Source organism: Mesoplodon densirostris, chromosome 5 (assembly GCF_025265405.1).
Source record: "Mesoplodon densirostris isolate mMesDen1 chromosome 5, mMesDen1 primary haplotype, whole genome shotgun sequence".
In the NCBI taxonomy this organism is placed as follows: Eukaryota; Metazoa; Chordata; class Mammalia; order Artiodactyla; family Ziphiidae; genus Mesoplodon; species Mesoplodon densirostris.
In genome coordinates, this window is record NC_082665.1 from 58,426,563 (window position 1) to 58,450,953 (window position 24,391).

A 24,391-nucleotide genomic window follows, 5' to 3' on the forward strand; every position below is an offset into this window, starting at 1 on the left:
TTGTGACCCAAGATATGATCTATCCTGGAGAATGTTCCATGAGCACTTGAGAAAAATGTGTATTCTGTTGTTTTTGGATGGAATGTCCTATAAATATCAATTAAGTCCATCTTGTTTAATGTATCATTTAAAGCTTGTGTTTCCTTATTTATTTTCATTTTGGATGACCTGTCCATTGGTGAAAGTGGGGTGTTAAAGTCCCCTACTATGATTGTGTTACTGTCGATTTCTCCTTTTATGGCTGTTAATATTTCCCTTATGTATTGAGGTGCTCCTATGTTTGGTGCATAAATATTTACAATTGTTATATCTTCTTCTTAGATTGATCCCTTGATCATTATGTAGTGTCATTCTTTGTCTCTTCTAGTAGTCTTTATTTTAAAGTCTATTTTATCTGATATGAGAATTGCTACTCCAGCTTTCTTTTGGTTTCCATTTGCATGGAATATCTTTTTCCATCCCCTTACTTTCAGTCTGTATGTGTCTCTAGGTCTGAAGTGGGTCTCTTGTAGACAGCATATATATGGGTCTTGTTTTTGTATCCATTCAGCCAGTCTGTGTCTTTTGGTGGGAGCATTTAGTCCATTTACATTTAAGGTAATTATTGATATGTATGTTCCTATTCCCATTTTCTTAGTTGTTTTGGGTTCGTTATTGTAGGTCTTTTCCTTCTGTTGTGTTTCTTGCCTAGAGAAGTTCCTTTAGCATTTGTTGTAAAGCTGGTTTGGTGGTGCTGAACTCTCTCAGCTTTTGCTTGTCTGTAAAGGTTTTAATTTCTCCATCAAATCTGAATGAGATCCTTGCTGGGTAGAGTAATCTTGGTTGCAGGTTTTTCTCCTTCATCACTTTAAGTATGTCCTGCCACTCCCTTCTGGCTTGTAGAGTTTCTGCTGAGAGATCAGCTGTTATCCTGATGGGGATTCCCTTGTGTGTTATTTGTTGTTTTTGCCTTGCTGCTTTTAATATGATTTCTTTGTGTTTAATTTTTGACAGTTTGATTAATATGTGTCTTGGTGTATTTCTCCTTGGATTTGTTCTGTATGGGACTCTCTGTGCCTCCTGGACTTGATTAACTATTTCCTTTCCCATATTAGGGAAGTTTTCAACTATAATCTCTTCAAATATTTTCTCAGTCCCTTTCTTTTTCTCTTCTTCTTCTGGAACCCCTATAATTCGAATGTTGTTGCGTTTAATGTTGTCCCAGAGGTCTCTGAGACTGTCCTCTGTTCTTTTCATTCTTTTTTCTTTATTTTGCTGTGCAGCAGTTATTTCCACTATTTTATCTTCCACCTCACTTATCCGTTCTTCTGCCTCAGTTATTCTGCTATTGATCCCATCTAGAGTATTTTTTATTTCATTTATTGTGTTTTTAATCGATGCTTGATTCGTCTTTAGTTCTTCTAGGTCCTTGTTAACTGTTTCTTGCATTTTGTCTATTCTATTTCCAAGATTTTGGATCATCTTTACCATCATTATTCTGAATTCTTTTTCAGATAGACTGCCTATTACCTCTTCATTTGTTAGGTCTGGTGGGTTTTTATCTTGCTCCTTCTCCTGCTGTGTGTTTTTCTGTCTTCTCATTTTGCTTATGTTACTGTGTTTGGGGTCTCCTTTTTGCAGGCTGCAGGTTCGTAGTTCCCGTTGTTTTTGGTGTCTGTCCCCAGTGGCTAAGGTTGGTTTAGTGGGTTGTGTAGGCTTCTTGGTGGAGGGGACTACTGCCTGTGTTCTGGTGGATGAGGCTGGATCTTGTCTTTCTGGTGGGCAGGTCCACGTCTGGTGGTGTGTTTTGGGGTGTTTGCGGACTTTTTATGATTTGAGGCAGCCTCTCTGCTAATGGGTGGCGTTGTGTTCCTGTCTTGCTAGTTGTTTGGCATAGGGTGTCCAGCACTGTAGCTTGCTGGTCGTTGAGTGAAGCTGGGTGCTGGTGTTGAGATGGAGATCTCTGGAAGATTTTCGCCGTTTGATATTACGTGGAGCTGGGAGGTCTCTTGTGGACCAGTGTCCTGAAGTTCGCTCTCCCACCTCAGAGGCACAGCACTGACTCCTGGCTCCTCAATTTGGGATGATTTGTTGTCTATTCATGTATTCCACAGATGCAGGGTACATGAAGTTGATTGTGGAGCTTTAATCCGCTGCTTCTGAGGCTGCTGGGAGAGGTTTCCCTTTCTCTTCTTTGTTCTCACAGCTCCTGGGTCTCAGCTTTGGATTTGGCCCCGCCTCTGCGTGTAGGTCGCCGGAGGGCGTCTGTTCTTCGCTCAGACAGGACAGGGTTAAAGGAGCAGCCTCTTCGGGGACTCTGGCTCACTCAGGCCGGGCGGGAGGGAGGAGCACGGAGTGCGGGGTGAGCCTGCAGCGGCAGAGGTCGGCGTGACGTTGCACCAGCCCGAGGCACGCCGTGCGTTCTCCCAGGGAAGCCGCCCCTGGATCCCGGGACCCCGGCAGTGGCAGGCTGCACAGGCTCCCGGAAGGGCGGTGTGGACAGTGACCTGCGCTCGCACACAGGCTTCTTGGCGGCGGCAGCAGCAGCCCCAGCGTCCCACGCCCGTCTCTGGGCTCCGCGCTTTCAGCCGCGACTCGCGCCAGTCTCTGGAGCTCCTTTACGCGGCGCTCTTAATCCCCTCTCCTCGCGCACCAGGAAACCAAGAGGGAAGAAAAAGTCTCCTGCCTCTTCGGCAGCTCCAGAGTTTTCCCGGACTCCCTGCCAGCTAGCTGTGGCACATTAGCCCCCTTCAGGCTGAGTTCTCGCCGCCAGCCCCAGTCCTCTCCCTGCGCTCTGACCGAAGCCCGAGCCTCAGCTCCAGCGCCGCCCGCCCCGGCGGGGGAGCAGACAAGCCTCTCGGGCTGGTGAGTGCCGCTCGGCACCGCTCCTCTGTCGGGTTTTTTTTTTTTAAACATATTGTCCCTAGTCTAGTTTCAAGAATTTTTGTCATCGTTGTTACTGAAGTTGCATTGAATTTGCGTGCTAACACGGAGAGATTTGCCATCTAAGTAGTAGGTATTACGTCTTTCTTCTCAAGAACATATCTTCCATTTACTCAAGTTAATTGCTCAGGTTTCTAGGTTCTTTACAACATTATTCATGGGTGTTCTAAATGTTAATATTTTGCAAATATTGACTTTTTCTACAGTAAGTTTGTAAAGGTTATCACCTGTTATGGCATGATGAATATACATTTTGTATACAGTTTGCATGGTTTGCAAGCAACCACATTATTTGTTCTAATAGCGCTTTACTTGGCCTTCTTAGGTTTTTCTAGTAATAGGTTTTTCAAATAATAATTTTGTCTGTTCCTTTCTTATTCTTATTCTTCCTTCTTTCTTTTCTTGCCTCATTGAATGGGAATTTCTAGTCTAAGTTGAATGATGATAATGACAGTGCACCATCTTGTCTTGGTCTTTCATTAATAACCATGCCCCCTTTTATTTATTTCTTTATTTTTTTTTATTTTTATTTTTTTTAAAATTTTATTTTACAAATTTAATCAGTTATACATATACATATGTTCCCATATCCCCTCCCTTTTGCGTCTCCCTCCCACCCTCCCTATCCCACCCCTCCAGGCGGTCACAAAGAACCGAGCTGATCTCCCTGTGCTATGCGGCTGCTTCCCACTAGCTATCTACCTTACGTTTGGTAGTGTATATATGTCCATGCCGCTCTTTCACTTTGTCACAGCTTACCCTTCCCCCTCCCCATATCCTCAAGTCCATGCTCTAGTAGGTCTGTGTCTTTATTCCTGTCTTACCCCTATGTTCTTGATGACATTTTTTTCTTAAATTCCATATATATGTGTCAGCATACAGTATTTGTCTTTCTCTTTCTGACTTACTTCACTCTGTATGACAGACTCTAGGTCCATCCACCTCATTACAAATAGCTCAATTTCATTTCTTTTTATGGCTGAGTAATATTCCATTGTATATATGTGCCACATCTTCTTTATCCATTCATCCGATGATGGACACTTAGGTTGTTTCCATCTCCGGGCTATTGTAAATAGGGCTGCTATGAACATTTTGGTACATGTCTCTTTTTGAATTATGGTTTTCTCAGGGTATATGCCCAGTAGTGGGATTGCTGGGTCATATGGTAGTTCTATTTGTAGTTTTTTAAGGAACCTCCATACCGTTCTCCATAGTGGCTGTACCAATTCACATTCCCACCAGCAGTGCAAGAGTGTTCCCTTTTTTCCACACCCTCTCCAGCATTTATTGTTTCTAGATTTCTTGATGATGGCCACTCTGACTGCTGTGAGATGATATCTCATTGTAGTTTTGATTTGCATTTCTCTAATGAGTAAAGATGTTGAGCATCCTTTCATGTGTTTGTTGGGTGTCTGTATATCTTCTGTGGAGAAATGTCTATTTAGGTCTTCTGCCCATTTTTGGATTGGGTTGTTTGTTTTTTTGCTATTGAGCTGCATGAGCTGCTTATAAATTTTGGAGATTAATCCTTTGTCAGTTGCTTCATTTGCAAATATTTTCTCCCATTCTGAGGGTTGTCTTTTGGTCTTGTTTATGGTTTCCTTTGCTGTGCAAAAGCTTTTAAGTTTCATTAGGTCCCATGTGTTTATTTTTGTCTTTATTTCCATTTCTCTAGGAGGTGGGTCAAAAAGGATCTTGCTGTGATTTATGTCATAGAGTGTTCTGCCTGTGTTTTCCTCTAGGAGTTTGATAGTGTCTGGCCTTACATTTAGGTCTTTAATCCATTTTGAGCTAATTTTTGTGTATGGTGTTAGGGAGTGATCTAATCTCATACTTTTACATGTCCCTGTCCAGTTTTCCCAGCACCACTTATTGAAGAGACTGTCCTTTCTCCACTGTACATTCCTGCCTCCTTTATCAAAGATAAGGTGACCATATGTCCGTGGGTTTATCTCTGGGCTTTCTATCCTGTTCCATTGATCTATCTTTCTGTTTTTGTGCCAGTACCATACTGTCTTGATTACTGTAGCTTTGTAGTATAGTCTGAAGTCAGGGAGCCTGATTCCTCCAGCTCCATTTTTCGTTCTCAAGATTGCTTTGGCTATTCGGGGTCTTTGGTGTTTCCATACAAATTGTGAAATTTTTTGTTCTAGTTCTGTGAAAAATGCCATGGGTAGTTTGATAGGTATTGCATTGAATCTGTAGATTGCTTTGGGTAGTAGAGTCATTTTCACAATGTTGATTCTTCCAATCCAAGACCATGGTACATCTCTCCATCTATTTGTATCATCTTTAATTTCTTTCATCAGTGTCTTATAATTTTCTGCATACAGGTCTTTTGTCTCCTTAGGTAGGTTTATTCCTAGATATTTTATTCTTTTTGTTGCAATGGTAAATGGGAGTGTTTCCTTGATTTCACTTTCAGATTTTTCATCATTAGTATATAGGAATGCCAGAGATTTCTGTGCATTAATTTTGTATCCTGCAACTTTACCAAATTCATTGATTAGCTCTAGTAGTTTTCGGGTAGCATCTTTAGGATTCTCTATGTATAGTATCATGTCATCTGCAAACAGTGACAGCTTTACTTCTTCTTTTCCCATTTGGATTCCTTTTATTTCCTTTTCTTCTCTGATTGCTGTGGCTAAAACTTCCAAAACTATGTTGAATAAGAGTGGTGAGAGTGGGCAACCTTGTCTTGTTCCTGATCTTAGTGGAAATGGTTTCAGTTTTTCACCATTGAGGATGATGCTGGCTGTGGGTTTGTCATATATGGCCTTTATTATGTTGAGGAAAGTTCCCTCTATGCCTACTTTCTGTAGGGTTTTTATCATAAATGGGTGTTGAATTTTGTCAAAAGCTTTCTCTGCATCTATTGAGATGATCATATGGTTTTTCTCCTTCAGTTTGTTAATATGGTGTATCACGTTGATTGATTTGCGTATATTGAAGAATCCTTGCATTCCTGGAATAAACCCCACTTGATCATGGTGTATGATCCTTTTAATGTGCTGTTGGATTCTGTTTGCTAGTATTTTGTTGAGGATTTTTGCATCTATGTTCATCAGTGATATTGGCCTGTAGTTTTCTTTCTTTGTGACATCCTTGTCTGGTTTTGGTATCAAGGTGATGGTGGCCTCGTAGAATGAGTTTGGGAGTGTTCCTCCCTCTGCTATATTTTGGAAGAGTTTGAGAAGGATAGGTGTTAGCTCTTCTCTAAATGCTTGATAGAATTCGCCTGTGAAGCCATCTGGTCCTGGGCTTTTGTTTGTTGGAAGATTTTTAATCACAGTTTCAATTTCAGTGCTTGTGATTGGTCTGTTCATATTTTCTATTTCTTCCTGATTCAGTCTTGGCAGGTTGTGCATTTCTAAGAATTTGTCCATTTCTTCCAGGTTGTCCATTTTATTGGCATAGAGTTGCTTATAGTAATCTCTCATGATCTTTTGTATTTCTGCAGTGTCAGTTGTTACTTCTCCTTTTTCATTTCTAATTCTACTGATTTGAGTCTTCTCCCTTTTTTTCTTGATGAGTCTGGCTAATGGTTTATCAATTTTGTTTATCTTCTCAAAGAACCAGCTTTTAGTTTTATTGATCTTTGCTATCGTTTCCTTCATTTCTTTTTCATTTATTTCTGATCTGATTTTTATGATTTCTTTCCTTCTGCTAACTTTGGGATGTTTTCGTTCTTCTTTCTCTAACTGCTTTAGGTGCAAGGTTAGGTTGTTTATTCGAGATATTTCCTGTTTCTTAAGGTGGGATTGTATTGCCATAAACTTCCCTCTTAGAACTGCTTTTGCTGCATCCCATAGGTTTTGGGTCGTCGTGTCTCCATTGTCATTTGTTTCTAGGTATTTTTTAATTTCCTCTTTGATTTCTTCAGTGATCACTTCGTTATTAAGTAGTGTACTGTTTAGCCTCCATGTGTTTGTATGTTTTACAGCTCTTTTCCTGTAATTGATATCTAGTCTCATAGCATTGTGGTCGGAAAAGATACTTGATACAATTTCAATTTTCTTAAATTTACCAAGGCTTGATTTATGACCCAAGATATGATCTATCCTGGAGAATGTTCCATGAGCACTTGAGAAAAATGTGTATTCTGTTGTTTTTGGATGGAATGTCCTATAAATATCAATTAAGTCCATCTTGTTTAATGTATCATTTAAAGCTTGTGTTTCCTTATTTATTTTCATTTTGGATGACCTGTCCATTGGTGAAAGTGGGGTGTTAAAGTCCCCTACTATGATTGTGTTACTGTCGATTTCTCCTTTTATGGCTGTTAATATTTCCCTTATGTATTGAGGTGCTCCTATGTTTGGTGCATAAATATTTACAATTGTTATATCTTCTTCTTGGATTGATCCCTTGATCATTATGTAGTGTCATTCTTTGTCTCTTCTAGTAGTCTTTATTTTAAAGTCTATTTTATCTGATATGAGAATTGCTACTCCAGCTTTCTTTTGGTTTCCATTTGCATGGAATATCTTTTTCCATCCCCTTACTTTCAGTCTGTATGTGTCTCTAGGTCTGAAGTGGGTCTCTTGTAGACAGCATATATATGGGTCTTGTTTTTGTATCCATTCAGCCAGTCTGTGTCTTTTGGTGGGAGCATTTAGTCCATTTACATTTAAGGTAATTATTGATATGTATGTTCCTATTCCCATTTTCTTAATTGTTTTGGGTTCGTTATTGTAGTTCTTTTCCTTCTGTTGTGTTTCTTGCCTAGAGAAGTTCCTTTAGCATTTGTTGTAAAGCTGGTTTGGTGGTGCTGAACTCTCTCAGCTTTTGCTTGTCTGTAAAGGTTTTAATTTCTCCATCAAATCTGAATGAGATCCTTGCTGGGTAGAGTAATCTTGGTTGCAGGTTCTTCCCCTTCATCACTTTAAGTATGTCCTGCCACTCCCTTCTGGCTTGTAGAGTTTCTGCTGAGAGATCAGCTGTTATCCTGATGGGGATTCCCTTGTGTGTTATTTGTTGTTTTTGCCTTGCTGCTTTTAATATGATTTCTTTGTGTTTAATTTTTGACAGTTTGATTAATATGTGTCTTGGTGTATTTCTCCTTGGATTTATTCTGTATGGGACTCTCTGTGCCTCCTGGACTTGATTAACTATTTCCTTTCCCATATTAGGGAAGTTTTCAACTATAATCTCTTCAAATATTTTCTCAGTCCCTTTCTTTTTCTCTTCTTCTTCTGGAACCCCTATAATTCGAATGTTGGTGCGTTTAATGTTGTCCCAGAGGTCTCTGAGACTGTCCTCTGTTCTTTTCATTCTTTTTTCTTTATTTTGCTGTGCAGCTGTTATTTCCACTATTTTATCTTCCACCTCACTTATCCGTTCTTCTGCCTCAGTTATTCTGCTATTGATCCCATCTAGAATATTTTTTATTTCATTTATTGTGTTTTTAATCGATGCTTGATTCGTCTTTAGTTCTTCTAGGTCCTTGTTAACTGTTTCTTGCATTTTGTCTATTCTATTTCCAAGATTTTGGATCATCTTTACCATCATTATTCTGAATTCTTTTTCAGATAGACTGCCTATTACCTCTTCATTTGTTAGGTCTGGTGGGTTTTTATCTTGCTCCTTCTCCTGCTGTGTGTTTTTCTATCTTCTCATTTTGCTTATGTTACTGTGTTTGGGGTCTCCTTTTTGCAGGCTGCAGGTTCGTAGTTCCCGTTGTTTTTGGTGTCTGTCCCCAGTGGCTAAGGTTGGTTTAGTGGGTTGTGTAGGCTTCTTGGTGGAGGGGACTACTGCCTGTGTTCTGGTGGATGAGGCTGGATCTTGTCTTTCTGGTGGGCAGGTCCACGTCTGGTGGTGTGTTTTGGGGTGTTTGCGGACTTTTTATGATTTGAGGCAGCCTCTCTGCTAATGGGTGGCATTGTGTTCCTGTCTTGCTAGTTGTTTGGCATAGGGTGTCCAGCACTGTAGCTTGCTGGTCGTTGAGTGAAGCTGGGTGCTGGTGTTGAGATGGAGATCTCTGGAAGATTTTCGCCGTTTGATATTATGTGGAGCTGGGAGGTCTCTTGTGGACCAGTGTCCTGAAGTTCGCTCTCCCACCTCAGAGGCACAGCACTGACTCCTGGCTCCTCAATTTGGGATGATTTGTTGTCTATTCATGTATTCCACAGATGCAGGGTACATGAAGTTGATTGTGGAGCTTTAATCCGCTGCTTCTGAGGCTGCTGGGAGAGGTTTCCCTTTCTCTTCTTTGTTCTCACAGCTCCTGGGTCTCAGCTTTGGATTTGGCCCCGCCTCTGCGTGTAGGTCGCCGGAGGGCGTCTGTTCTTCGCTCAGACAGGACAGGGTTAAAGGAGCAGCCTCTTCGGGGACTCTGGCTCACTCAGGCCAGGCGGGAGGGAGGGGCACGGAGTGCGGGGCGAGCCTGCAGCGGCAGAAGTCGGCGTGACGTTGCACCAGCCCGAGGCGCGCCGTGCGTTCTCCCAGGGAAGCCACCCCTGGATCCCGGGACCCCGGCAGTGGCAGGCTGCACAGGCTACCGGAAGGGCGGTGTGGACAGTGATCTGCGCTCGCACACAGGCTTCTTGGCGGCGGCAGCAGCAGCCCCAGCGTCTCACGCCCGTCTCTGGGCTCCGCGCTTTCAGCCGCGACTCGCGCCCGTTTCTGGAGCTCCTTTACGTGGCGCTCTTAATCCCCTCTCCTCGCGCACCAGGAAACCAAGAGGGAAGAAAAAGTCTCCTGCCTCTTCGGCAGCTCCAGAGTTTTCCCGGACTCCCTCCCGGCTAGCTGTGGCACATTATTCCCCTTCAGGCTGAGTTCTCGCCGCCAGCCCCAGTCCTCTCCCTGCGCTCTGACCGAAGCCCGAGCCTCAGCTCCAGCGCCGCCCGCCCCGGCGGGGGAGCAGACAAGCCTCTCGGGCTGGTGAGTGCCGCTCGGCACCGCTCCTCTGTGCGGGAATCTCTCTGCTTTGCCCTACCCAGGTATGTGGGGAGTTTCTTGCCTTTTGGGAGGTCTGGAGTCTTCTGCCAGCGTTCAGTAGGTGTTCTGTAGGAGTTGTTCCACGTGTAGCTGTATTTCTGGTGTATCTGTGGGGAGGAAGGTGATCTCCGCGTCTTACTCTTCCGCCATCTTACCCGGAAGTCTCCATGCCCCCTTTTAAATTTTAGCTTTGTGATGGCCATTGATTTGAGAAAAATCTACTTTATTATTAAGAATCCTTTTCTCAGTTGTTAGTTATTTTTTTAAAAATCAGATAATGAGGGCTTCCCTGGTGGCACAGTGGTTAAAAATCAACCTGCCAATGCAGGGGACACAGGTTCGAGCCCTGGTCTGCTAAGATCCCACATGCTGCGGAGCAACTAAGCCCGTGCACCACAACTACTGAGGCTGCACTCTAGAGGCCGTGAGCCACAACTACTGAGTCTGCGTGCCACAACTACTGAAGCCCACGTGCCTAGAGCCCGCGCTCCGCAACAAGAGAAGCCACCACAATGAGAAGCCCGCGCAGCACAACAAAGCGTAGCCCCTGCTTGCCGCAACTAGAGAAAGCCTGTGTGCAGCAACAAAGATCCAACGCAGCCAAAAATTTAAAAATAAATAAATTAATTTAAAAAAATCAGATAATGATTATTGAATTCTATTAAATGTCTTTTTGGCATCAGATGAGAAAGTTATGTGACCTTTCAGTGTGATGAATACTCTAAAAATATTCTTACATTCTTGAATATCCTACTTGGTCATTGTGTCTTTTTCTTTAAATAAAGAGCTGTGTGTTCTTTCATAATATTATATGAAATTTTCAATATTAGTAAATTGCCCTTTCATTTGCATAGTTTTGGGTATAGTACTAGGCTTATGATAGCTTGTTAAAATGCATTAGAATACTTTCATATTTTATATGTTTTAGGTTAGATTTTAAAAGCTTTGTAATTATGCTTGAAAGCATCATAAGAGCAATGATGGTACATTTTTTGGACTTGATACTTTTTTGGTGTAGTGGCTAAAAGAAATCCTTTTTCTTCCATAGCTGTTAAGTGTGGTCAGTGTGAATTGTCAGTCCTTTTTTGCAATATCCTCAATCATCTCTTGGGTGATAAAGTTTGCCCTCTTATCTAACTATCTATCTACGTATGTATCCATGTATGTATCTATCTAATATATTCATTTATTGTTTTTTTTCCTCCCAAGAAGGAAAAAATCTTATTCATGGAAATAACATTGTGTAAAGGTTTTGTTGTTGTTTAGAACTGTTGATACGTTTAAACACATTTTTCTTGGTTATCTTTTTAATTGATACCTTTCTGCATTTTTGTGTTTATTTAAAAATATTAACTAGACATAACTCTAAATTTTAAAGGTATTTATACAGTTTCCATATTCAAGTGCTTATATTGGTTTATTTCTTAATTTGAGCATTTGTTTTGCCAGGACATGTATGTGAGTTGTAAACTCTCCAAGGATTTGTTATATATGTTCTAATATACCTGTCAGTGAAGAGCATCTTGCTTGAGTTTAGTATTCATGAGTATTAGTCCTATATTCCTTAAAATGATTTATATTTCATCATTGCTTTTAGGAAGGAAATCAGTATTATAAAAGTGAAGTTTGGTATCATTTTATTTTAACTTTTGCTTGTAGAATAGTTTTTCTTCATCTGTGAGATAGAAAAACTTAATTTCACATTTATATATGTTTTTGAAATTCATGTTTTCTGGCAGTTGGTCTATCTTTAATGAAGTGTTTTATACAGATTTTTGGTAGAGGAACTCTCCAAAGGAAGAAACTTTGGTATTATATTTGGTTTGACAGATCCTAAATATATTAATTATCTGTTGCTGAGTAACAAAATACCCTAAAATTTAATAATATTAAAACAGCATATATTTATCACCTCTCAGTTTCTTTGGGACAGGAATCTAGGCATAGATCAGCTGGGTCCTTTGTTTCAGAGTCTCTCACAAGGCTGCAGTCAGGGTGTCAGCTAGGGCTGGGACCTTACCTGGTGGCTTGACTGGGGAAGGACCTGCTCTTAAGCTTACTCTTGGCCCAATCTAGTGCTTTTCCACTGCAACACATATTGGTGATTATTTGATTCACTTAAGAATCATTCTTTGGGTCTTAAATCCAGCCCTGGGAACATCTAGCTCTTTTCAGTCCTTCCTGTTACTCGGTCATTAGTGTCTGTGCCTCTGTGTGTGTGTGTGTGTGTGTGTGTGTGTGTGTGTACTTACACAAGGAGAAGAAGGGAGAGAGGAAAACAGGAAGGGAGGGAATTTGATAATATGTTAATGTAACTTTTTTTCATTTTTAAGAATATGCTTTTTTTGTTTTTCCTTAGGTGCCTTAGCTGGACCAGTTATTGTGGAGCCACATGTCACAGCAGTATGGGGAAAGAATGTTTCACTGAAGTGTTTAATAGAAGGAAATGAAACTATAACACAAATTTTATGGGAGAAGATACATGGCAAAAGTGCACAGACTGTTGCAGTTCATCATCCTCAATATGGATTCTCTGTTCAAGGAGAATATCAGGGAAGAGTCTTGTTTAAAAACTATTCACTTAATGATGCAACAATTACTCTACATAACATAGGATTCTCTGATTCTGGACAATATATATGCAAAGCTGTTACATTCCCACTTGGAAATGCTCAGTCCTCTACAATTGTAACTGTATTAGGTAGGTGTACTTAAATTGTATATTTTGGTGGTGTGGTGAGGATTATTGTAAAAGTATTTTCAAGAACTTAAAATGATTGAAATTATATATAAATGTAGGTTTAAAATAAAAGAATTCAGATATGTTTTTTCAAGTTCTGTCATAAAATTCTATGATTCTAGACTCTCAGTTTAAACTAAATCTTGTCCCTGTCTACCTGTGTATCTATATAAAGCTGTGTAATTTATAGCTATTTTACTTTCTTCATGAAAGATTGTTTTTTATTTATAATACTAAGTGCTGAGTTTCTTTGACATTTATTTTCATTATTTCCCCTCAAATTTTCAGCCTTTAATTAAATTACCATCCTTAAATAAGCTTTTCCATTTTTTAAGTGACTGTGGTCTTAGAGCCTTTGACATCTCATTTGTTTTTCAAATCAGATTTTATTTCTGCTGTTGTGGATTTGCATAGCTATTTGAATCTTGGTCTGTTGCTTGCATTGAAAGATCTTCTGCCTTTTCCTATCTGATAACTATTAAAGTTTATAGCAGAATTTAGGAAGAGCTTATGAGCTTATTAGCATTAAAATAGTCACCTGCAGTGAAAGGTAAACCAAATTGGAATAGCCAGTGAGTACTTTTATAATATTAGAAGGAGGATTAAGGAGTAAAAGCAACTGTAGTCATTTCCACCCAGAGTGGAACTCCTTTAATGGGTGGTCTTTGCTATGAATCTGCCTGTTTGCCTGTCAGGGACTTTGTAAGGTCTGCTGATAGCTTTCCCTACTCAATCCTTCTTCACTTTTCTCCCAGATGTTGTTCCCTAATAAGTCTTTTGTACTCCTCATTTGATCTCAGTGTCTGCTTCCAGAGAACCAAATAACTACACAGCCTCTAATATTTAATGGCATGATTTCACAGTCACTGATGTGCAGGAAAGAAATTTTGTCCAAATATGTTATATATTTTTTCATGTTGAGAAATGCTATTTAAAAATAGAAACAAAATTAAATATTTGAAGACTTTAATGTTTAAGAGCCTGCCCTAAGAGCTGTGGGAAAAATATAACTTATGTTTACAAAATTGATACTTTTGAGAACTGTTTTGATTGGAAGGCAGGGCATAAATATCTGAAAAATCAAGTGCAAGCCATTGGGGTAAAAAAAGTCACAGAAAAATTCAGTGTCAAGAAAAAATAGATAAATAGTTCTCATGTAGAAGAGAGAACTTGTGAGTAAGACTTTTTGCTTTAAATTTTAGTAGTTCCCCTTAAATTAACACAATACTCAATGGTTTAAAACTCGACTGTTGATAGTATAAGACTAGTCACGCTTTTAGCTGGGTCTTCTTCTCTAACTTCACCTATTCCACTCCTTGCTCTACTTCTCCCAGCAACCCAAATTTTATAATCATAATTAACTATTTACACTTCATTAACACCTATATTTTTACATGTGTGTTTTCTTATGCCTGGATTACCACCTTTTTCCTCCTGTCTCTTTCTTCTAGATTCTTCTATTTAACTGCTACTCATCAAACCACATCCTTTTTTTAAATATATAAGTTTATTTTATTTATTTTTGGCTGCCTTGGGTCTTCGTTGCTGCGCTCAGGCTTTCTCTAGTTGCAGCGAGCGGGGGCTACTCTTCGTTGCGGTATGCGGGCTTCTCATTGCGATGACGTCTCTTGTTGTGGAGCACGGGCTCTAGGCATGCAGACTCAGTAGTTGTGGCACGCGGGCTCTAGAGCGGAGGCTCAGTAGTTGTGGTGCACGGGCTTAGTTGCTCAGCAGCACGTGGGATCTTCCCGGGCCAGGGCTTGAACCCGTGTCCCCTGCACTGGCAGGCAGATTCTTAACCACTGCACCACCAGGGAAGCCCCAAACCGCATCCTTTTGGAAGCCATTCTTGAAATATCTACCCCTCTGCAATTTGATGGGGCTTTTTGCTCTTTTGCCTTTGTATCTTGAGCTTATCTTTGTTGTAGCAATAAACATAATGCTTATTATATGTCTTCTTCACTATAAACTTGTGGTGGACTGCAACTGTGCACTTTAAAATTTAACTTTATATCCCTAAAGCCTATAAGAGTTTCTGGTATGTAGCAGTAATACACTAAATGTTATTTAAGTAGGGCATAGGAATGGATAAATAAACTCTGTAGTTTAGAAATGTTTTGTAGAAGAGTAGTTGAGCCAGTCCTTGAATGGTGGATAGGTTTTAGGTAGGCAAAAAGGAAAGAAGTATAGGGAGGAGAATGAGCCAATGCAGGGAGGCAGAAAACAGCATATTATTAGGGCAGAGTTTCTTCAAAATTGATGTTGTTGAACTTTTGGGCTGGAATTCTTGTGATGAGCTGTCCTTTGCATTGTAGACTGTTTAGCAACATCCATGACCTCTACCCAGTAGATGCTAGTAGCAGTTGCTTAAGTTTCAACAAGTTAGAATGTCTCTCAACATTGCCAAGTGTCCTCTGCAGGACCACTGAGTATTTGTTGATTGTTCAAAGGATTTATATAAAATACAAGAATTAAAGGCCAGAAAGGTAGAGTAGGAGTAATCTAAATATTAAGATGGGGCATTTGAGCTTTATATTGCTGGAAATGCAAACTTAGTATACAGCATTGTACTTCTTCTCACCTCTCTTCTTTTATTCTCAGATTCTTGCTGTTTATTTTTTATTTATTTATTTTTTTGGCCACACTGCACAGCATACAGGATCTTAGTTCCCTGAGCAGGGATCAAACCTCTGCCCCCTGCAGTGGAATCATGTAGCCCTAACCACTGGACAACCAGGGAAGTCCCAGATTCTCACTGTTTAAAGCATGGTTCATGAACCAGCAGCAGTGGCATCACTTGGGAGCATGTTAGAAATATAGAATTACAGATCCCTCCCAGACTTGTTGAATGATAAATCTACATTTTAGCAAGATCCCCAAGTACTTTTTATGCACAGTAGAGTTTGAGAAACACTGCTTTGACCATCTTCTCACCGTGCTTAGAGGGATACCTAACTCGTAGACCTGATTTAGAAGTAATGTGATGAAAGTTGTGATTTAAGATGATGAGTCTGGTGTTTTTGATGGATTGAAATGAAGAGTCCTGAAATCATAATGCTTCAGCCATGAGGCCATGAAAGCTTGAAGTTAATTTTGTAATTTCTGCCACTTGAGTGAGGAAGGGAACTACTACAAAGGAAAAATTTGCAGAACGTTGTAACTGACTGTATATAGTAAACTAGGGAGGTTTGAACAGTAACAGGTTTTGAACCTTAGTGATTGAGTAAATTATGTTACCATTAATTTAAATGGGCATATCTGAATGAAAAACATGTTGGGGATTGGGAGGAAAAGACGATGAGCTCAACATTTGGCTTATTGAGTTGGAGGATACATAGGCAAACAATACCAGGTAGGTGGTTAGAAACTATATAGAGTCAAGCTTTGTATCAAAAGCAAATAAAATCAGGGATCATCCAGGTAGTAGTGTTTATCAGATAAAAGTTTTTAAGAGACTTACAAAAAGTAACTGAAGGCCTAAGACTTATTACGGCAGAGATTGGAAGAAATAGAGATGAGGAGTTCAAAAAGATAGCTTTGAGAAAAACTGTCAAAGTAATATTATTCATATCAAGAGAAGATAAAAGTTTTTAAGATTATTCTAGCAGCTTTTTCCCACAGTGAGAAGCCATACAGAAAATGATTTCAGTGACCATTTTTTTCAGTTCTCCGAAGGCTGGCAAATAGCTACTATCATTCTAAATGCATAGCCCAGAAGTTAATTCATTACTTACAGCAGATACCTGAAGGCATTAGAACTTAATTCTTTTGGAACTGATTGGGAAGAACTGCACTAAGTATCAAATTTTACCAAATCAGTCAAAGAGAATAGGCAGAGAAAAGTATTGAGTGTATAGATTAGGCAGTGACATTAGAGTTTCAAAGGAGTAGTAGTAATAGAAAGTGAATTAAGGGAATGTAATATAGCAAAAAGCTTTGGGAACAGTAAACAACAAATGCCCCATAGCAGAGGAGTTGTACAATTGGTTACTTCCTCTTGATATATGGGATATTATATAGTTGTTAAAATTGTAGTTAAGAGAAGTATTGCTGCTTGAAAATAAAATGAGCCACAAAACTGTAGGTATGCCATGATTACATCTATATAGAAACTAGAAACAAATAAGACAAGGAAATGGAAGAATATGATAATGACTGTATTAAGATATTACAGTTGTGGATAAGTTTTCTTTGTTTTTCCAATTTTTAGTAATATTACTTCTGTAATTAAAAACAAAAAAAATTTTCCACTGCTGCACATGATGGAGTAACAGGGATTGGATTTACCCTTTCTCTCTCTAGCAACAAAAAAACTAGGCAACTTAATAGGCATGGTAGGATTATGATCCCTGAAAGAAGGAAAATAAACAAGATGAGTTCTTGCTCCAGCCTCCTCCTTAGGCAGTTTCCAGTGACAGCTCAGTGACAAGGAATTCAGGTAGAGAATGCTAGTCTCACTGAGTTTAAGAGACAGATTGGACAGGTGATTAGAATTTGTGGAGCAGAATACTAGAAAGAAGGGAACATGAGAGAGAAAGAATGTGTGTGCTTTAGAGACCTACAGAATGGCTCTCTGAAGTCTTTGCTTCAGTACTGATCTATGTGCATGTGAGAGGAAACTTTTGAGGTGGGTGAAAGAACGAACAGAAAGAAGTAGGCTTAACAATCCTGGCGTTAATGCAGGGCTGGGAAAACTTCATGTTCCCCCAAATCAGAGTATATAGGGCATTGGATAGCATCTTAAGAGGAAGCAACAACAAAACCACTAGACAGGGAAGCGTACAGAGAAGTTAACTTAAATGTTGGGGAATATGAGAAAAGTCACTTTAGAAAACAAATGAAGCGTACAACCAGGAGATTGATTCCCTTCAGAAGCAATAGAAATAACAATTTAAAATTGACTTTAAGATAACTTTTTAAGGTCCTCAAAGATAAAAGCCTCTATTGATGGCACAGGTTATTCACATTAACTCTCCCATGGTGGGGGATGGGCAGGTGAAATGTTAAAAACCATTGAAAACTTCAAAGAAATAACAACATAGTGAGGAATATAACTAGACCAAATCTAAGAGAAGGTAGAAACATAGAAATAAACCTAGTACCGAAAGCTAAAATCTGTATTCAACCTTGGGGACATTAGACAATTCAGAAGAGACACTGAAGATGATGAACTAAGATTTCGAGAACCTTGAGAAGTGAGAGAGACAAATATCTGAATGCAAGTCTGCTCAAGATGGGATGTCTAATAACCTTTCTTATATTCTCCTGGTACCCAAAGGCTTAACGTTTTCAGAATAGTAGTACACCTGTAGTAAACCAGTCTTCTTATAGACTTCTAGGCCTGGTTTATATCGCTTGGGTAGTCTGAAATTAAGGAGATCCTGGACTGGATAGTGTTCTCAGGAGCTAGCTTAGCAGAAGAAAGCACAGAAAGGTACTGCATTCTAAGCCTTAAATTATTTCTACCTTCATTATTCAAACTCAAGGATGTCATCTGCTTGAATAACCAGGCATACAAGTAAAGAAGACTCCACAAGCAGCAGCCACCGCAAACAAGACAACAGAAACAGACCTGCATGAGATGTTGGAATTATCGGACACAGACTGTTAAACAACTGTGCTTACCATTTGAAGGGATAAGTCAATCTCTTAAATTTCTGTAGAGAACAAGAAATTTGGTCTACTTCAAGGCTGAATTACGATGTGATATATATAGTAATTTGGTCTGGAAGTAGACAGGTAATTCTTAGTACAAACATACCTTGGAGATATTGTGGGTTCAGTTCTAGACCACTGTAATAAAGCTAGTACTGCAATAAAGTGACTATCACAGTAAAACAGTCACATGAATTTTTTGGTTTCCCAGTGTTATAAAAATTATGTTTAGGGCTTCCCTGGTGGCGCAGTGGTTGAGAGTCCACCTGCCGATGCAGGGGGCGCAGGTTCGTGCCTCGGTCTGGGAGGATCCCACATGCCGCGGACCGGCTGGGCCCGTGAGCCATGGCCGCTGAGCCTGTGCGTCCGGGGCCTATGCTCTGCAACGGGAGGGGCCGCGGCAGTGAGAGGCCCGCGTACCGGAAAAAAAAAAAAAAAAGTTTATACTATACTATAGTCTGTTAAGTGTGCAATAGTATTATGTCTTTTTTTTTTGCATCTTTATTGGAGTATAATTGCTTTACAATGATGTGTTAGTTTCTGCTGTATAACAAAGTGAATCAGCTATGTGTATGCACACATTCCCATATCCCCTCCCTCTTGCGTCTCCCTCCCACCCTCCCTATCCCACCCCTCTAGGTGGTCACAAAGCACGGAGCTGATTTCCCTGTGCTATGCGGCTCCTTCCCACTAGCTATCTGTTTTACATTTGGTAGTGTATGTCCATGCCACTCTCTCACTTCGTCCCAGCTTACCCTTCCCCCTCCCCATGTCCTCAGGTCCATTCTCTACATCTGGATCTTTATTCCTGTCCTCCCCCTAGGTTCTTCAGAATCACTTTTTTTTTAGATTCCATATATATGTGTTAGCATATGGTATTTGTTTTTCTCTTTCTGTTACTTCACTCTGTATGACAGACTCTAGGTCCATTCACCTCACTACAAATAACTCAATTTTGTTTCTTTTTATGGCTGAGTAATATTCCACTGTATATATGTGCCACATCTTCTTTATCCATTCATCTGTCGCTGGACACTTAGGTTGCTTCCATGTCCTGGTTATTGTAAATGGTGCTGCAGTGAACATTCTGGTACAGACTCTTTTTGAATTATGGTTTTCTCAGGATATATGCCCAGTAGTGGGATTGCTGGGTTGTATGGTAGTTCTATTTTTAGTTTTTTAAGGAACCTCCTACTGTTCTCCGTAGTGGCTGTATTAATTTATATTCCCTCCAACAGTGCAAGAGGGTTCCCTTTTCTCCACACCCTCTCCAGCATTTATTGTTTGTAGATATTTTAATGATGGCCATTCTGACTGGTGTGAGGTGATACCTTATTGTAGTTTTGATATAATAGTATTATGTCATAAAAAACAATGTACATACCTTAATTTAAAAAACATTTTGTTGCTAGAAAATGCTAACCATCATCTGAGTCTTCATCCAGTTGTAATCTTTTTACAGTAGTAACATCGAAGATCACAGATCATCATAACACATATAATAATAAAGAAAAAGGTTGAAATATTGTGAGAATTACCAAAATGTGACAGAGACAGGAAATGAGCAAATGCTGTTGGAAAAATGGTGCTGATAAACTTGATCAGTGCAGGGTTGCCCCAGACTTTCTATTTGTGAACAATGCAATATTTATGAAGCACAGTACAGCAAAGTGCAATCAAATGAGGTGTGCCTGTATATAAAAGCAGTTAACTGATAAATTTTATGCATTTGAATTAAAAACTTCTGCTCATCAAAACACACCATAGGGTAAAGAGACAAGCCCTAAACTGGTGGAAGATATTTTCACATATAATCAGAAAAGGACTCTCCCAAATCAGTAAGAAAAAAACAATTTGCTTTAATAAGTATTTTGCAGAAGAAGAAATTCCAAATGGCTCATAAACAAGAAAAGATCCTTAACGTCATTCATACATAATCTGAGAAATTAGAAACAAGGTTTCAGTGATATGCTGTTACGTACTTACAAGGTTGGCAAACATTGAGAAGTCTGACTATTAACTATAGTGGGTATGTTGGACCAACCAGAGTGCTAAGATTGGGAATAAATTGGTACTTTGGAAAGCTTTTTGGCATTAACTGGTAAATAATGGAAATAAACATAGTACCAAGGGATAAACTACAGGACCTTTTATACAAATATACCAAGATACATGAATGAAAATGTTTCTTATAAAATTGTTTGTACCAAACAGGAAATAGCACCAATGTCCAACAGTAAATGAACCATACAGTAGTTAAAACTAATAATTTATACAGTTGCCTGCAAATCTAAATGATCTAAAAGTAAAAAGTAAAAAAAAGAAGAATTGCAAAATAATAATCTAAGGCTAAATGATCCCACATAAATAAATCTCAGGAACAGAACGTTGAGACAAAAAATATTTAAAAAATGAACCAATTAGAAATTTTGGAAATGAAAAATAGTCTTTTAGATTAAAAATTTAATGCACACAGTAACCTATAGGCTTGAGCCAAAGAATTCATGATGGTGAGTACTCAGGAATTTACACAGAAAGGAGCATATAAAATTTGCTGGAAAATATGAAGAGATAGCTAGCATATATATGGAGGGTAGATTAAAGGAGTCTAACATTAAGGTTACTTCCCCTGCTGAGGAGCTTTCTTATACCAGATAAAGGTAGGTAGCATGTACATTTCAATAAACTGTTAGTGACATTACATTTTAACAGTACCTATATTAAATGTGTTGTAAACATTTTTGCTGCAAATTGAAGCATTTTATGTTAAAACCACCTTTTCTTTTCCCTGGTGGCGTAGTGGTTAAGAATCCATCTGCCGGGGCTCCCCTGGTGGCGCAGTGGTTGAGAGTCCGCCTGCCGATGCAGGGGACACGGGTTTGTGCCCCGGTCCGGGAAGATCCCACATGCCACGGAGCGGCTGGGCCCGTGAGCCGTGGCCGCTGAGCCTGCGCGTCCGGAGCCTGTGCTCCGCAACAGGGAGAGGCCACAACAGTGAGAGGCCCGCGTACCGCAAAAAAAAAAAAGAATCCATCTGCCAATTCAGGGGACACGGGTTCGAGCCCTGGTCCATGAAGATACCACATGCCGCAGAGCAACTAAGCCTGTGTGCCACGGGCTTAATAGTGTAATAGTAATAGTACCTTTAATCTCCTTTCAGAGTAGTAGTACCTTTAATCTCCTAATGGAAATTATGATCAAATTTGTAGGAATTTTTTTTATCTACTAATTTTGGGGAAAACTCATTTGTCCCTGTAAAGAAAAGTGTATCTTTACCAGGGAGAGCCATCTTTGTGATGGTTATGTAAAGTCTTGCTTTTTGTTTGGCCTGGTTCATGATCTTCTCGTTCCAAGAACCCAGCTGCTGTTGACATTTAGTGTGTGTGTATTTTATATGCAGTTGTCTCTAAGTTTATGAAATATGGCTAGTTGTGGCTTGGAAGGAGTAAATATGCTTTTGATTGAAATGTAACTAATTTTTTTAAATTTAAACAGTTGAACCCACTGTGAGCCTGATAAAAGGGCCAGATTCTTTAATTGATGGAGGAAATGAAACAGTAGCAGCCATTTGTATCGCAGCCACTGGAAAACCAGTTGCACATATTGATTGGGAAGGTGATCTTGGCGAAATGGAATCCACTACGACTTCTTTTCCAAATGAAACAGCAACAATTGTCAGCCAATACAAGCTTTTTCCTACCAGATTTGCTAGAGGAAGGCGGATTACTTGTGTTGTAAAACATCCAGCCTTGGAAAAGGACATCCGATATTCTTTCATATTAGACATACAGTGTAAGTAAAGAATAACATTTGCCTTTTAAACATCATGCATTTTATTTTAATTTTCTCCCTTTAACATAATTCTGTATCAAGCTGTCTTTAGTTTGAATATTTAATATTCAGATATTGTTATAGATTTTCCTTGTTGACATTTTTTCTTAATTAAAAAAAGAATATTTTCATGGCAATTCCATTTAACCAGAACATATTTATGTTTGTAAAGACAGACAATGATTTTAAAGTTGCTGTCCAGCTTAAAATTATTTAGGACTTGTCCTTTTTAGACCTTAAAAATAAGCTAGACTTAGGTGAATTGTGGAAATTTATACCTCAGAATGTGCAATACTTGGTGAAAAACAGCTCCTTCTCCAATCCAATTAATTTAGCTGTTATTCATTTTTATTGATGCTACCCATGATGTTTTCAGCAAGGATCTTTTACTTCCTAGATGCATTTTAATTAGTTTGAAAATTTGTGTTTTTTCAGTATTATTTCTAGTCTGATTTTATTGATCATGTTGTAAGATCCTCATAAAGGTCAAACAGAGTCATCATTGGGATAATAATAACCTTAGATAAGGTTCAAACCTGGCCCATCTTGTGCTTTTTATTTTTTGGTTAAGGGATACTCTTGTGTGTATGTTTGTGTGGATATGTACGTGTGTGTATATACTTTCCCCTCTTCTATAAAGTTTCTCATTTTTGATACATTCTTTGTGTAGCATTTTAAAATTTTGAGCAAGAGAAAAAGTGACGGTGCAGATAGCATATAGCAAAGATAATGAAAATTAAGTAGGTTGAAGATAAAATTAGGAGAAGTGTTTAGGTTCTGGTGTCATTTCTGTCCATGCACAGATCATAAATCTATGTAGGTTTTTGAAGGAAATGTTCTGTTTTTTGTTGTTATTGTTTTCTTTGATATGACATTCATGGAATTTTACACATATTCATTACACTTGGTATAATTAATGGTTTTTAAAACTAATTCTAAGGATCTTTTAAAATATTTATAGGGTTAAACTTGAGAAGCTGTATTACATGGATGTTATTACCATTGTATTCTTGAGTGCAAATACAGTCCTAGTAGTAGTCCCTCGGTATCCATGAGGGATTGGTTCCAGGACTCCTTCAGTTACCAAAATCCAAGGATGCTCAAATCCTTTATATAAAATGGCATAGTATCAATATTTGTATGTAATCTACACACATCCTCCCATGTGCTTTAAATAACCTCTAGATTATTTAAGAATAATACCTCAAGAATACCTCAAGAATTATTCTCAAGAATAATACCTAATACAATGTAAATATTATGTAAATAGCTATAAATTCAATGTAAATACTATGGAAATAGTTGCTGGTATGCAGCAAATTCAAGTTTTGCTTTTTTGAACTTTGTAGAATTTTTTTTTGAATATTTTTCAACCACAGTTGGTTGAATCCACAGATGCTGAATTCATGGATACAGAGGGCTGACTGTACCTTCTTTTCTCCTCACTTATTTGGAGAATCCAAATAAAATTTTTCTTCTTTTTCTTTCTTGCTTTTACATACTTTTAACATTTCCTTTTTCTTTTAAAATTTACATCCTGGTTGTAAGTACCATTAATATTTTTCTCATATTTTTTTCTTCCCTGTGTCTAATAATGACTGAAATTTTCTTCAGTATTTATACTATTATTTTTTGTTTGCCTGAATGAAATTCCAAATGTGTAAAAATATTTCTCCTGATGTAAAACTTTATAGTTATGGTTTAGATTAGTGGCCTACTCCTAAAATGTTCTCAGAGTATTCTTTTCTCCTGTTAATTGGGCCCTCTGAAACATGTAAACAAAGCTTAAGGAGATAAAATCTTATATCCAAAATTCATATCTCAAAATTTGGAGGTATTCTTTGGGGATACTTTACTACCTAATTTCTCCTCCTTTGAAAATAACTTAAACTCACAGATATCTGTACTGTTCTTTCAGTAACATTTTTTATTACCAATTTTAAGTTAGAAAAAATGTTTGTTAATTCTTTGTATTTATAAGAGGCAGACATTTTTTTTTAATTATTAAGGTAATTGTACCTTAGTATAAAAAGTTTAATTTTTTACTACTTTCTTCTGTAAACCTTGCTTGATTGACTTCAGGCTTCCCTGCAGAGTTAAAGACTGACCTGTTCTCTCTCTAACTTCCCATCTGGCCATGTACTTTTTATCTAGTTTACTTGTATAGCTCACAGAAGGATGGAATGTCCCTGTACCATACGTAAATAGCATTTCTTTATCTTTTCTCTTAGTATCCTATTCTTTTCCTTCTTGGCCCTCATAATGGATTTTAGTTAAAGTTTTTAAAATGTCATCTTTCCT

At 38.7% G+C, this 24,391-nt stretch overlaps 1 protein-coding gene across 4 annotated transcripts in view; it reads left to right on the forward strand.

The window, feature by feature from the left end:
• Positions 1-24,391, forward strand: part of NECTIN3 (nectin cell adhesion molecule 3) — a 151,964-nt gene that overhangs the window by 47,363 nt on the left and 80,210 nt on the right. For all 4 annotated transcript variants that reach the window (XM_060098857.1, XM_060098854.1, XM_060098855.1 and 1 more), the window contains 2 exons: positions 12,224-12,565; positions 21,755-22,051. In XM_060098857.1, coding sequence (XP_059954840.1) covers positions 12,224-12,565; positions 21,755-22,051 — 639 coding nt within the window. The remainder of the gene's footprint in view (positions 1-12,223; positions 12,566-21,754; positions 22,052-24,391) is intronic.